We start from the raw sequence: 15,463 nt of genomic DNA, 5'->3' as shown, positions 1-15,463 counted from the left end.
AAAAAATTTGAAGATGAAAATTAACCATACAGTTACGTGTGCCATATGACCTAGGTTTCCATTGCCACCTGTTTAGTCAAGAATAAGGGAAATATATTTACATATAAATTTTATACCAGCTTTTTTGGTAACAACCCCAAACTTGAAACAATCAAGTGCCCATTAGTGGGTAAAGAAAACAAATAGGATAATATGTGGAATAGAGTAATGCATGCACCCAAATAGATTAGTCTCACAATGTATGATGCCAGGCAAAGAAGTACATATACTCACAGTACATGGTGTACTTATATGTACCCTAGGAAATGTGACAGTGTGTAATGACATAAATTACATCAGTGACAGCTTGGGTATGAGGGAAAGAAGGATGGAATTACTACAGGGCGTGAGGAAACTTGGGCATGATGGATACACTCACTGTTGTGCATGTTGCTGGCTTCACAGGTATACACATGTAGAAGCATCAAGCTTCACACTTCAATGTGTACAGTTTATTATGTCAATTATACTTGATAATATTGTCCTTCAGAATTAAATAAATGGAGCCTGCCTGCTAGTATTTATGGGGTTTATTTTCTGGGTGATAAAAATTTACAATTAGATAATAGTTGTATCATTTTGTGAATATGCTCAAGACACTGAATTTTGCACTTTAGAATAATGAATTTGTGTTCGCTTTGGCAGCACATATACTAAAATTGGAATGATACAGAGAAGATAAGCATGGCCCCTGCGCAAGAATAATGAATTTTTCTGTTACAAAACTATATCTCCACAACGTTGTAAAAAGAAGTAGAGGGAATGGCGCAGAGATGTGTAACAAGCTAACCCTCCACCTGCAATGCTGGCATCTATATGGGCTCCAGTTCCCATCCCAGCTGCTCTACTTCTGTTCCAGCTCCCTGCTTATGGCCTGGGAAAGCAGTGGAGGATGGTCCAAGCCCTTGGCATCCTGCACCCATGTAGAAGATCTGGAGTAAGCTCCTGGCAGTGAGCTAGCAATAGTAGATCTGTCTGTCTCACTCTCTCAAAATCTGCCTTTTGAGTAAAAATAAAAAAATCTTTAAAAAAATTGTAACAAAAAACCAAGGTGGCTATATTAATATAAAACAGAGTTCAGAGAATACTACGAGGGATAAAGATCAAGAAGATTATTCATTAAGAATTGAAGACCATTATGCTAAAAGAAACGAGCCATTCCCAAAAGATCAGATACCACATATTTGCTCTAATAGAAGATAACTTCCATCAAGAATCTCAGTGCTAATATCAGTAGGGGTTGTTTGCTCATTTCTTATGGAATGGCTCTTTCTTGTTTCAGTTTGCAGTTTTGTAGTATCAAATCTGTTTTTGCTGTAAATCTTATCTTTTTTGCACTTCCTAGTTATTTGTGTCTCTTCCAATAAGTTCTTGTGATTCATTAATTGATTATCCGTAAGAGATGGAATGCTTGCAAACACTTGAGATTGTACATGTACATTTCAACACTGTTCTGCTACATATCATGAGTAATGAAGGTGTAACTTTTAACTGTAATTCCTTCAGTGCCACAAGGGTCACGCACTAGCATCTATTCCTACAAGAAGGTTTTTGATTCCCGTTTTCACCACTCTTGTTTTTTTATTTTTGTAGCATGTTTGTTAACTTCATGTTGATGAAAATTGATTGTTTTCACCCCGTTGTGGACTGTGTCACTGGTTCTGTATTTTAGGGGTTATATAATGGAAATGTAGCAGGGACTGATATGTTCAGATATGGAGACAAAGTGCTATATGTCTCTATACAAACAGACCAAAGACAGACTCCCAGTGAAAGAACTGAATACATCCTAACAGTAAGATGATGGACTCTCTGACAATGTCCATGCCTACATTGTCAGGAAACACTTCAATAACAGCATGATGGATTTGTGACTGTTCATGAAAGACATCCATTGTAAAACTAAAGGGGAAATCAATGGTGGGGGCGGGGGAGGGAGGGACTTGGGGAAAGGCATGGGCAACCCCAGAACCTATGGAACTATATCATAAACCAAAATAAAATATTTTTAAATGTAAAAAAGAATACATGTTAATCAGACTTACATACAAAATTACCACCTCCAAACCTGATAGAACTGCATAGTTCTCTACAGTTGTGATAAAAAGATGTTAATACCACTGTCTAAATAGCTGACAAAACATGTAAACAGAAAACCAGCAAAACAAAATATAAAGAATTCCATCAACTAATGACAAAATATCCCACCCAGCAACACAGACTATACTTTGAGATATGAAACAAGTAATAAATTGAAAACAATTCAAGAAACAGAAAATATGTTCTTTGACCAAGGTGGCATTAAATTAGAGACCAATAACAAAGATCTCTGGTAAGCCTATAAATAATTGGAAATTCATAACATACTTCTAAATAAACTTATGGAACAAAGAAGAAATCATAAGGGGAATAAAACTTTCTGACTTGAATGAAAATTGAAAATACCACATATCGTAATTTATGAGATGCAGCCAAGGCAGATTTTGAGGGAAATTTATTGCACCCAGACCTGTATTAGAACAAAAAATGTCTTAAAACAATGACCTTAATTTCTCTGAAGAAACTTGTAAGAGTGACTGAAACTGAATGTGAGCAGAAAAATAGCAAAGGTCTTGGAAGAAATAACAAATAGAAAATGGAGAAGTAACACAAAAGCGATTAAATTATGTTGATACTTTAAAATGAACTAAAATTTTTTAAAAATTGACAGGCTGATCACATAAGCAGAAATGAAACAGATGTCATTGCTGCAGAGTCTGCAGATATTTAAATTACAGTGGAACATTGTGAACAAATTTATGTCACTGAGTTTGACAGCTTAGATAAAATGGGCAAATTCCTTGAAAGAGACAGATTATCGATACTAGGCTCAAAAAATGCTAGCCTGGATTCCCTGACAGCCTATTTAAAAATTGAACTTATAGTTAAATGTCCTACCACAAGGAAGACTCCAGGTTTATAGAGCTTCACTGGAGAACCCTACCAAACATTTATGGAAGAAAGAAAAACAGTTGCAAACATAATCTCCCAGAAAATTGAAGAGGAAGGAAAATATTCCAGATCATTTTCTGAGGCCTGCCTTACTCTGATTCCAAAGCTAGATGGTGATACTACAAGGAAACAACCCAATAATCTTCATAACTATAAATGCTAAATATCTTAACAAAATTATCGCAAATTGAATCTGACAGTGTAGGAAAAAGATAATACATGATGGGACTAAGGAATGGAATTTTTTTAATCTTAGAAATTTTATATGATTCTCCATATTAACAGATTGAAAAGAAAATTCGTATGATAAAAATCTGACATCTCTTCTAGATAAAACATTCTGATCAAAGTTGGGAATACAGAGAAGGTCTTTAACCCAATTCAGAGTTTTTTATGAAAAACCTATAATTAATATCACATTGGGGGAAAGACGTTGTGCTCCTTCTAAAATTAGAAACAAGTCACTTTCACTGCTGGTCAGCACTGTATTGGAGATTCTAGTCAGTGCAACAAGGCAAGAAAAAGGCAACCAGAATGGAAAAAAGAAATGAAGTTTATTTACAGAACCCACGATCATTTTCACAGAATATCTTGTAAAAATTTAGGAACTGATGGAAACTAAGAAGTAAGTTTGGTAAGGTTTAAGGATAAAAGGTTAATAGTAATGCACAATCTGAAATTGGAATTGAATAATATATATAAATACATAATTTCATCTGAAACAACATAAAAAATATAAAAGAGGTAAATCTGAAAAAATCTGGACACTACAGTTTCCTTGAAAAAATCCACGATGTTGTTGAGAGAAAATGGCAAATAAACACACAGGAAGTTGTTCAGTATCATTTAGGGACACCTAAATTAAACAGCAATGGACCACTGTACACTAATTCCTATGGCTGTCATGAAAAAAAAAAACTAACCATATTTGGTGTGGGTGAGGATGTAGAACAACTGAAATTTTCAAAAATTACTGATGGGAGTTTAAAATGGTACAGCCGCTTTGCAAAACAATTTTGCACTTTCTTAAAAAGTTAAAATATATGCCCAACATATGACGCAGTCATTCTAATTCTAGGTTAATTACCCAATTAAAATGCAAGCATGTGTTGCCGCAGAGACTTCATTATTTTTAAAATGTCAACGGGAACAGTGTTGACGGCCATTCATTCATCTCTCCTATCAGATTCGTGGCTTCTTGCTCTTATGAAAGGAGTAGATGGAGTCTGCTTTAATTATTATTTCTTCTGCTTGTGTTTGGTTTACAAAGCTCTTTTTTCCCCCTCTAATTTCGTAGGGTGAAAACTTAGGTTAACAATTTAAAATTTTTGTTCTTGAATATGTGCAATTTAATGCTAGAATTTCCTTTTAAGCAGTACTGTTACTGTATCCCACAAGTTTTAATGCTACATTTTTATTCTCATTTAGCTCAACATATTTTTAATTTCTCTTGAGATTCCTCTTATCCATGTCTTATTTAGAAATTTGTGCTTAGTTTCCGGAGATTTAAAGAGTTTTCCAGTTCTCTTTGTTATTCATTTCTAGTATAAATTCACTGTAACCTGAGAGTTTACTTTTTTGATTTCTATTCTTTTTTATGTAAAAAATTTTTTTTTACTTTTTTTTATTAATTATTATGCATTATGTGACAGTTTCATAGGCTCTGGGAATCCCCCCACCCCTCCCCACACCCCTCCCCCCTGGTGGATTCCTCCTCCTTGGTGCAGTATTACAGTTCAAATCCAATCAAGATTCTTTCCTTGCAAACATATACCAAACATAGAGTCCAGCTACTTATTGTCCAGATGGGTTGAACAGTTTCTTGGGGAGACCATTTCTGGTCCAAAGTTAGAGCTGGTAGAATATCATCCCTGTCAATTAAGAGTCCTCTTTCCAATGTGTTAAGTGTGTTTTATAGACCAGAATGTGGTCCATTTTGGTGGATGATTCCTATGAGTTTGTGCACAAAAACTTCAAAGAGTTTGTAGCAAAATGGAATGAAAGAGTAAGGTTTATTTTGGTGCATTTTTAAAAATCCATGTTTCTTTCATAATTTGCATTTCCCATGAACATTTTGAAGATTTCTTATATTCTGTTGTTGGATAAATTATTCTGTGTGCATTTGATAAAGTTGATTGTGTTAGTGCTATTTACATCAGCTGCATTCTTACTGGTTACTTGCCTGTCTAATCTAGGATTCGTAAGAAGGTACAGAAGTCTACCAAGTGCATAGTGAAGTTGGCCGTATCTCCATAAAGTCTGTCTGCTTTTCCCTCATAGACACTGATTGTCTGTTGTTAGGTGCATTTTAAGTTTAGGATTATTATGTCATCTTCTGTGAATGACAAGCATATTGTTATGTAGTAATTTCTTTACATTGCATCATTTTCTTTGTTCTAATATTTGGTTTGTCTGAAATAATGGAATGATTCCATTTTTTTTACTAGTATACATTTAATGGTTTTTCTCCATCCCTTTAACTAGCACTTTATTTCTAGTAGCCAAAAAAAAAAAAAAATCCTGAATGTTCATCAGCAGGCTAATGAATATGCGTGCAATGGGATCCCATTCAGCAATAAGAAGAAACAGTTTTCATATATGTGACAATTTGGGAGCAAATCAAAATAATTATGCTAAAAGAAAGAAACTGCATAACCAAAAAGAAAAGTATATGTAGTTTCTCCTCAATTTATGATGGGGTTAAACCTATCATAAATTGAAAACATCGTAGGTCAAGGATTAATACACCTAACCTGCTGAACATCAAAGCTTAGCTACATGGTGCCCCCTAGAGTGTTGATTGTTTACCACTGAGATAACAGGCATCATTGCACCAATCCACACCATTAGAATCTGACCCCAGGTTGTTATCCAAAAAGATGCAAAATATAAAATGCAAACTACAATTTCTACTAAATGTGTATCACTTTCACACCATCATAGAGTTGGAAAAATATATGAACTATCATCAGCTGGTAACTGGGATTTATATTGTTTGAGTCCATTTGTATGTTAGAGGATACAAATGAGTCTATACAGACAGAAAAAAGATCAGCAGTCGCCTGGGTTCAGAATGGGGATGGGTGGGAAAGACAGATCCCTAAAGGGCTTGAGGAAACGTTTAAGTTGCTGGACAACTTGCCTCCTTGACAGTGGTGATGGAGTCACAGTTCAGTGTGTTCCAGTCTGAGGACACATGAGAGCACTCAGGGAAAGGAAGAACAGTGACCTCCCACATTATCCATAAACATGAATGGCAGGAGTGTTGGCTGAAACTTTCACCCGAGGGTAGTTCTGGGCTTCAGGAGAGGAGATGAACATTGGAAGGAAACTATGGAGATCCTTGTACAGAAATGGAATTACTTATGGACCATGCAGACCACAGCAGGCACAATGTGGTTAGCCTTTGCACTGAACTGACTAGAGGCAGTTTTGCTATTTTTTTTTTTTTTTTTTTGCTATTTTCAAAACATCTCAGTGTCTGTTAGAAAACAGGCCATAGGGGGAATGCTAGGCATTACATTACTAAACATTCTTTCTGGATTATGAAATTATTCAGTGTTTTCCCATAAAACAATGATATCCATGGGTTATGCCTCCAGTTCAAAGATAATTTGGCATTAGAGTCCAGAATGACCATGGATAGTTTAGTCATAGGTCAGCTCTTCTTGTGGCCAAATATAAGTAAGCCAGACTCCTTGCTTCAATGTCCTACATATTTTTTGATTCTTTAGAACCTGTACTGATCTTGGGGACTTTTAGTGGTGGAGTGCTTCCATGAGCCAGTGACAAACAGGATGAAAATTTTAATTCCCAATGAATAAGAGAAAAGCAGCTTTGTTTTTATAACATACTGGTTATATGCTTTAAAAATTACCAGTTTTCAAATTTCAGATATTACATCCTCTCATTTAGAATACATGTATCTCGTGGATTCTGGAACTCTGTGGGTTATTGTGCCCCTGCTGTCATCTTGTCTGACTGGATTGCCAATAAGGCATTGGTCATGATACTTTACCAGACAGCCCTGTGGGCACTCTGAAAATATTGCTGGTGAAGGTGGGACAGTTTAACCACAGACTGATCCCATGTTGAGAAACAGTTCAGAAGTTATTTTTCAGTTATTAACACTATACCTGAAAAATAGGTGAGGAAAGCATTACAGTGGTTTAGGTTAAATCATGGCAGGTTTCCCATTTTGTAAACTGCATTAGCCAGCACCTCTCCTAGATGTTTGTCCAGCACAAAGCTTGTTGATGATGTCACAGATGACTAAGGATAAAGATTAGCTGACTTTGGGTTGGTCTGTATGGTATTTCACCCTTACAAAACATTGGCTTTCCCACTTTTTCACCATTTATAAACACATCTATAATCCATCTAAAATCATGAGGACAGCTATGATTTTAGATGAGTTTTGCCACCAATGTAGAACCAGGCACACGTGATTTTCTATGAGTTACCCCATTGACAATAATGTGTAATGGCTGTTTAACATCTTTAAAGGACAACTTGAGAATTTGATAAAAAATAATTAGTTGTTTTGAAGTACACTACTACTCTGAATTAGTGCCAAGCAAGTAAATAAAACTAATATTTGTAAAGTACAAGTTGGCAAAAGTACTTTTCACATATGTTGATCGCTACAAATTATTATGCTCAATACTGTTATGTTCTTGAGATACATTTCCATTTAACTCTCACAATTAAGTACACCTGATATTACCCAGCCACAAAGGGGAACAAAATGAAGGCTAGGTATGGGCTGGCACTAGCAGCACCTCTCTCCTACCAACTCTTTCCATCCAAAACTAAATTTCAAAGACAGAGGTAGTCACACTCAGAGAATCTCAAATGGTGAGTTGTCTGAGGAGACTCAGCCTAGTAAAAATGGACAGTTTATGATGATTCTGGAAAAGTAATTCAAATGACAAATGTCATGGGTAAAAGGACTCTGGATTAAATGCAATTAGGCGTATGGCTTACATTGGACAGATGTTTTATTCATCTCTATGATTTCATTTGCTAAAATCCTGATAGAATTTCAGTTATAAAATTCATACATTTTACTTTTTTTTTCCTTTGCAAATTTAATATTATTTCCTGATATTTGGAGAGACACAACTTTAACTTGAAAAAGGAACACAGGCCTGTTTCTGCATTTATGTGATATTTAGTACTTAAGTGGAATTGTATAAAACCCAACAATCAGTTGGCTCTGGGGAATTAATCTGCTGACAGTTCTCTACTTTTCTGATGGAATAACATCTTTTTTAAAACTCTATTTATTTTACTTGGAGGTCAGAGTTACAGTGAGATAGAGGGAGAGAAAGATAGATACCTTCCATCCTCTGGTTCACTCCCCAGATGGCCACAACATCCAGAGCTGAGCTGAGCTGAAGCTGGGAGCCAGGTCTTCCCTGTGGATACAGGGGCCCAAAGACGTGGGTTATGCTTTGCTGCCCTCTCAGGCCATCAGAAGGGAGCTGGATCGGAAATGGACTAGTACCCATATGGGATGCTGGCGCTGCAGGTGGAGTAGCAGCTTGTGCCACTGTGCCAGTCCCTGGTGGAATAATGTCTTGAAACTAATCTTTTACTCCCTTTCCTTTCTTTTTCTCCCCATCAGGTAGAAAGCAGATTGTGTTTGTGTCTCAGGGACAATACAGGACAAAACAAAAGTCAGGGAACCTGTGAGTCTGCCAGGTGTGGTGTTTTCCAAAAACCTCTATGTTTTGAAGAGAGGGATTACACACACACACACACACACACACACACACACACACATACACAGAGCTTGGTGCTTTGGCAGCATGAAGGGTATTAGAGGTTGTAGGAAAAGGCAGAGGACATTAAGTATCCATACAAACCAACCCCTAGTGGAAGCTCAGAATTAGCATATTGTTTCAGACAACAGAAGTTTGTTTGACTAGGACACTTGAATTTGTGGAGTGAGATTCATGTCTGCCTTATTAGTTTAAAAATGCCTTATGATAAGGCACTGATAAGGATGTTCACTAAAATGGAAATAGCCTGAATATTGTTGGGTTACACTATGAAATATATGTATACAAAAAAACCTCTTCATTTAAAAGATTTATTAGATTGCCTAGTCATATAACTATTTGAAAAATATTTCATGATATGAAATTATAAATCATGAAATATCTAAAAGATGATCAAGGTTTGGAAAAAATGTAGGTATAGGTATAAAGGATAAATTTGGAGTATATGCAATGTATGATTTAAAAAAATTTTTTTCTACTGCTAACTTCAATTCCTAGGTATTCTATAACATGTATTCCTTTTGCAATAAGAACAGTAGGAAGTTACATTCGCATTTGCAAAATAAAATGCAACCAACCTACACTTCACACTGAAAATACTATATGTTGCTTTAAGGAAGAAGTCAGAGAGAAAATACTCATGCCTTCTTTACACAGTTCTGTTCACATGGGAACTTGAACAGTCATTTCCTCACCAGCTGTTAGTGACAAAATGATGCTTCAGGACAGAAGCCTGAGGGAAGTCCAAAATAAAAGTACCAAAGGGAAGAACTGGAAAATCAGAAAGTTCAGATATGTCCTACTTGAGATGGAGGAAGAAGACACTGCCTGGATGCTTTGATTTTTAAAGGATTGTGTTGTATAAAGGAGGTGCTTTGCAAACACCAAACAAGAATCAACGAACACGAGGAAACAGACTGTTCTAATGCTTTGTAATGTTAAAAGGGCAAAGCATATTTGGCTTCATGAACTTGAAATATTTTCAAAATAACACTTGGCATATTAGTAAAAACATTCTATTGTGTAGCCTTGAATATCAGATCAGAATTCATGATAATAGGAGGACAAAGGCAAGTATCGTGTTAGGAGCTAGGATAAGGCAATCTGAGCTTCATTTGAGCATACAAAAGTTTACATAGTAATACGTAAAATTAACCAACTTCTAGTCTACACTTGGATGAAAACTAGATAAGTGTAAGCAAAAGGTATTGTAAGATGATCAAATATAATAGCATTTAATTTGAATTGTTACATTTTTTAAAGCTGAATTAGTTATTTCTCAGTGGTTTTCTGTATTAACAAGTAATTTAGTAGATAAAGTCATGCATTTTAACTTAGCACTAAATACTTCCTAGTGTCTCTTGAAAAATCCATATAAATTGGTGGGAGTTATACTAAATGGGAGATTAAATATCATTGACTGTGAGTTCTGTGTATAATAACTTCCAATTCTGCCAAGAAATTAAATTTATTTGTTCTGATCAAATTACTTCACTTTCAGTGCTTTGCTTCAAACTAAAGAAATAATATGAAATTCTTGTTGACATAAAACACTCTCTGTATGTACATTGTTCTTCTGTCATCTCCATCTTATTGAAAGAGGCAGAGAGGGGGAGGAAGGGACTGTTAGAGTGTGTACATCCTCTAATCTGTTAATTCACTTTTCAAATGCCCACGACAACTAAACTGGGCAAGGTCAAAGCCAGAAGCCTTGAACTCAACCTGTATCTCCCACCAGGCTGGCAAGGACACAGGTACTTGAACCATTACCAGCTGCCTCCCAGGGTGCACATTAGCACAAAGCTGGAATCAAGAATGGAACTGAGGATTTGAACCCAGGCCCCCTGAGGCGGAATGTGGGTGTTGTAGTTGGCATCCTAACTACCAAATCAAACACCCACCTCAGGGCCAGTGCCATGGCGTAGTAGGCTAAGCCTTTGCCTGTGGCACCAGCTTCCAGTGTGGGCACTGATTTGTGTCCACTTCTGTTCAAGCTCTTTGATTATGGTCTTAGCAGCAGAGAGGATGGCTCAAGTCCTTGGATCCCTGCACCCATGTGGTGCACCTGGAAGAACTCCTGGTCCCTAGCTTTGGATTGGCCCAGCTCTGGCCTTGATGACCGTTCGGGGAGCAAACCAGCAGAAAAAAGGTGGATATCTCTGTCTCTCCTCTCTGTAACTCTGTCTTTGAAATAAAAATAAAATCCTTAAGAAAACACCACCCAACTTTGCACCTCTACTTCATCTTCTAAAATTGTACTTACCCTTGGGGGTGTCACTAAGCTGATTTCGTTGAAGAATTAGCACCTTTAGAAATGGAAGTCCATCTCTGAAGCTGCTTCCGTGGCGTTTCAACTGTGAGGATGCAAGACTGGGCACATCTAATGAGATGGACCAGATGGCATTGTTGCTGAGGTTTAGTATTTCCAGAGCAGGTGCATACTGGAGAGAGCTTAAGGTCATGTTTGATATGAGACTGTTACTGAGGTCCAGGTGTTTGATTTTCCACTCTTCTTGTTTCATGTGAGAACGTAAGAGAACTCTGAAGAAATTGAAACTGGCATAGACTGTGGCTGTTGCTTGCAATCCCTCATATTCTCCAGGGAAGGAACCATTGGTGTGAAGGTGTTCATTGCCTTGGCATTCAGAATTGACAGAACCACTGCTCTTCCCTGTTGGATTTGCCACTGTCCCAGCAAAACAAAGACCTAGAACTATGACAGTGGCTCTAAAATGGAGGTTTCTCATCATGCCTGGAAAAAGGAAAATGAACTTACTCAAAATCCCTTACATAAAAACGAACAGCAAAGTAGATTTCATTTTCTGTTTTGCTTTGATTGCTGATTTCAGTGTCTGATTTCTTAGAAACTGAGGTATTAAAACCCAGCTCCCAGAGTGATAAGGCTAAAGTATAAAATATTGTCGCATTTTAAAAAAAGATGTTCCACATCCCTGAATTTTTAGAAAATACACACTCAGGTTTTGCCACCACAGCTACTTTCCTGGTCTCCATCCACCAGGCCGTCTGCCTCCCAGTGCCTGAAAACTTATCCAGCTCACAACCTTCCCTTTCTCTGCCAGTCGTTAGTATGGAGCAAAGTCTCATGCTTATCTATAGCACTGTAGTCAGTCATGTGATTCATTGCATGAATGACATCCACCTGGCTCCATTGTGAACCTTCCAGTGTAGTCTGAGTGGAAAGATCAACTCACAAAGAATTGAACTATTTTTTTTTTTTTTTTTAACAACCAGAAGTACAGGTTTGGCTCTGTGGCGTTTGTGACGTTTTAAGTCATTTAAATATATACAGCATAAATAAGATGATAAAAAGGAGGTTCTGTCTCAGAACCAGGAAAATGAAATAAGATATAGACATCAAGAATATTTTTCTTGAGAAGCAACTGAAAATTTTAAAACAACTATATGCAAATCACAAGGGATAATTGCACATGTAAAACAAAGTAAATGAGTAGTTTCTGTGATTTAAATTCCATTTAAAAACCAACATGAATAAAGCTAATCACATATTCTAAAGATTTGTTTTTTATTGAAAAGCCAGATTTATGACAAGAGGAGAGAGATTTTCCATCTGCTCGTTCACTCCTCAAGTGGCCACAGTGGCCAGAGCTCAACCAATCTGATCTGAAGCCAGGAGCCAGGAGCTTCCTCTGGATCTCCCAAGCAGGTGCAGGGTCCCAAGGCTTTGGGCAGTCCTCTACTGCTTTCCCAGGCCACAAACAGGGAACTGGATGGGAAGTGGAGCAGCTGGAACACATGGATCTGGGGTATGCAAAATGAGGACCTCAGTCACAAGCACTGGGCCCCACATTATTCTACATGTCAGTTTAAAATAAACCCTCTCTTTCTTTCTGGTCCAAGGGTACTTAGTGTCATTCCCACCATTATAGTCTGAGATCCTAGAATAGCTTAACTGGTTTTTCTGCCTCTGCCTCTGGCCGTTCCTTCTTGACCATCCTAGGTCATTTCAGAGGATTATTTTCCCATACTATCCCTAAGATCATTGCTTCGTTCAGAATTCTCCCTGGGCTCCTTGCATTCCCTCTAGTCCAAATCCCCAAGTGGAGGCTGTTTGCTAGCTAACCTTGTGAACTTGTTTGATAAGAATGTGTGGAGCAACTTGAAAGATGTGACTTTGTGCAAAACCAGTGGGACTAAACAAAGCAAATTTTAGCATGTGGAGTATATATATGATATCTCAAATAAGCAATTTGCTTTAGTTCAATCCAGATTCCAAGTTCAGTATATTTTTTACCCTTTTAATCCAACTTGTAGGTATCCTGTCACCTAAGACCGCCTTTTCCTGCTTTAGCCACTATTTTTTTTTATTTTCAGAAATCTTTTAGTAAAGAATGAATGTTGGTAACCTTGAGTTTGAATGTAAATGCTATATCATGCATGGTTAGTGCCTTGCTCTGTGTGTTTTGAACTTCTCCAAAGATTAGGACTGTGATATGTGTTGTATAAACACCCATGTTTCATATTTTAATAGTCTGCATTCTGTCATGGTGCTATACCCTGTCTCCATGAATGAAATCTATGAAGTAAATTTTAAACTTGTTTCATGCAAGGTCAGTTCCCTCGTATTTTGAAGGGCGTCTAAATTCAGGCACATGTGGCCATGAACTGTTAAGGTGCCCTACGGCGTGGAACAGTTACTTGTTTTTATAGTGTGCTTCTTAGAAAATACCAGAAATTGAATTAATTTGCCCAGTGAAAAAGATACATGCTTCTCCGGAGGACGCTGTAGTCATCACATGCGCAGTGGTACACCAAGCTACTGTGATAGTGACAATAAACCGTCCATCTGCAGAGGCACACAACTTGGCAGTATTGACATCAATGATTTTTCTTAGAAAAAAAAATGATTTTAAAATGTACTCTCTGCTTTTTGTAAAGTTGACAAGATTTATAGATTAGCTAATAGAGCTCAAGACAGCTAGCAGAGGGTAATCGGGCACCTCCAAGAGAATGGTACTCATTTGTAAAGAAAAATGATCGACATTTACATACAAATTGATATATCCTAAGTAAGCCACCACTGGAAACTCCAGAAAAAGTTCCTGAGGAAATGGGGAATAATTAGGTAAATGTCAATATCAAAATGGACACAAACTGAAGTCCAGTATGAAGTGTGTGTCTTAGATAGGGAAAAGGAAACAGAGAAACAAAGTAGGAGGGAAACTCAGAGATGATCTTATATACAAGGAAAGGGAGATGACCCATCAGAAGAAAAGCAACCACCACACAGAAGGCATACCTTCAGTCCTGCCGGTCGTCCCAGTGGATCCGGGGCTGGGTCCAGCCAGGTGGGGGTATCTGACCCACGCCTGGCTGGTTCCACCCAGCCTGCCTCAGAGCCTGGCCTACGACAGGCCCTCACAGCTTCATCTCGGGGCTCTGGCCTGCGGCTGGCCAGCTCACTGTGGCCACCGGGAGCCCGTTTCCTGTAGGTGCAGGAGAGAGGCCTTTCAGAGGCACAGCCTGGCGGGGAAGTACACTTTGGACTTCTGGGATTCCACAGCGCTTACACAAACCCCGACAGTCCCGTTCCTGAGCCACACTCAGACTCATCGTGTGCGCATGACTAGGCAGCAATGTGTTAATATATAACCATTAAGAACTCACAGCAGACTGTTAATAGAACTTTTATTGTGAGTAGAAGGCATTAATAGTTATGACTACAAATAAAACTCCTGAACCTTTAGGTTGCAAGCTGAATCATTTTCTCTATGATGCAATTTGTAATCCTTGCCCCTCTCAATATTTTTAAAACAATAAAATGATCAGAATTTCAGTGATAGCTTCTTTGCTAAGTTCAGCACCATAGAATTCTTTAAATGCACTCATTCGGAACGTCCACTTTTCATTGTTGAAGCTGTCACACAGAATGTGTTATCACAATGCAGAAAGACTACAGTAAGTCCATTTTAAAATACTGTACCCTGGGAAGTCCCTTGCATTTTTCCTACCTGTCCATTACACAGTCTAAAAAGATATTACACGGAATGCTATTTGTTGCCCTTGTTTTTCCATCCTGGGGCTGCCTTTGTCACCGATCTATTCCTGGGCCTCTGCTCCTGCTGCCAGCGTGCAGGACAGGGCAGTGGACACACACCAGAAGGAATGTCTTCAGATGACAGAGAAGTAGCTTCTGGTGGTGAGGAGCAGTCGCGAGGCCACACTGCATCACCAGGGATCGTGGGTAGAAATGGGTGGAACATGGCGGAAGTGCCCATGTGCTGCTTGGTTTGACTTGTGTTTCAGGGAGGAAAAGCAAGGTCTTCCTGTTGAGTATCCTAAATTCCCTGTTATCAACCAGTTCTAGAAAGATATTCAAATTCCCTTTTGGGTCAAAAGCATTTAATGGAGATGCATAAAAAAAAAACATGTGTTTCTCAAAGAGCAGTAAAAATAGATTGTCTCATGAGTTACTTTCAATAATATTTTCTAACATAGCGTTCTGTGGTTTTTGGAAAAATATTTATTTAAGGAAACTTTCAAAACCAAATCTAAATAGAGCAGACAAGTAATAAATGTACAATTTAAAAATAGGCCAAGTATCTAGATGAAAATTCCAACTATGGCTGCTGAGTACCATCACATACTAAATGATACTGAGTATATCC

The 15,463-nt window shown here is 37.8% G+C and overlaps 1 protein-coding gene and 1 non-coding gene across 3 annotated transcripts in view; one reads left to right on the top strand and one right to left on the bottom strand.

Annotated features, from left to right (window-relative positions):
- The window catches only part of LRRC66 (leucine rich repeat containing 66), a 29,005-nt gene extending 13,927 nt beyond the window's left edge, over positions 1-15,078 (bottom strand). The window contains exons 1-2 of one of the 2 annotated variants that reach the window (XM_058670107.1): positions 14,095-15,078; positions 11,080-11,568 (exon numbers count right to left, since the gene is read on the bottom strand). In XM_058670107.1, coding sequence (XP_058526090.1) covers positions 11,080-11,566 — 487 coding nt within the window. In that variant the 5' untranslated portion in view covers positions 11,567-11,568; positions 14,095-15,078. Of the gene's footprint in view, positions 1-11,079; positions 11,835-14,094 lie in introns of those variants that run through there. The other variant, XM_004579305.2, reaches the window with a different exon arrangement.
- LOC118760045 (U6 spliceosomal RNA) lies at positions 669-772 on the top strand. The gene has a single exon (XR_004996542.2). It is a non-coding gene; the product is annotated as a U6 spliceosomal RNA (small nuclear RNA).
- Positions 15,079-15,463: the final 385 nt, after the last annotated feature.

The sequence above is a fragment of the Ochotona princeps genome, chromosome 11 (genome assembly GCF_030435755.1).
Source record: "Ochotona princeps isolate mOchPri1 chromosome 11, mOchPri1.hap1, whole genome shotgun sequence".
Lineage (NCBI taxonomy): Eukaryota > Metazoa > Chordata > Mammalia > Lagomorpha > Ochotonidae > Ochotona > Ochotona princeps.
The sequence above is the reverse complement of the archived record's forward strand: the minus strand, read 5'-3'. Positions and strand labels throughout refer to the sequence as shown.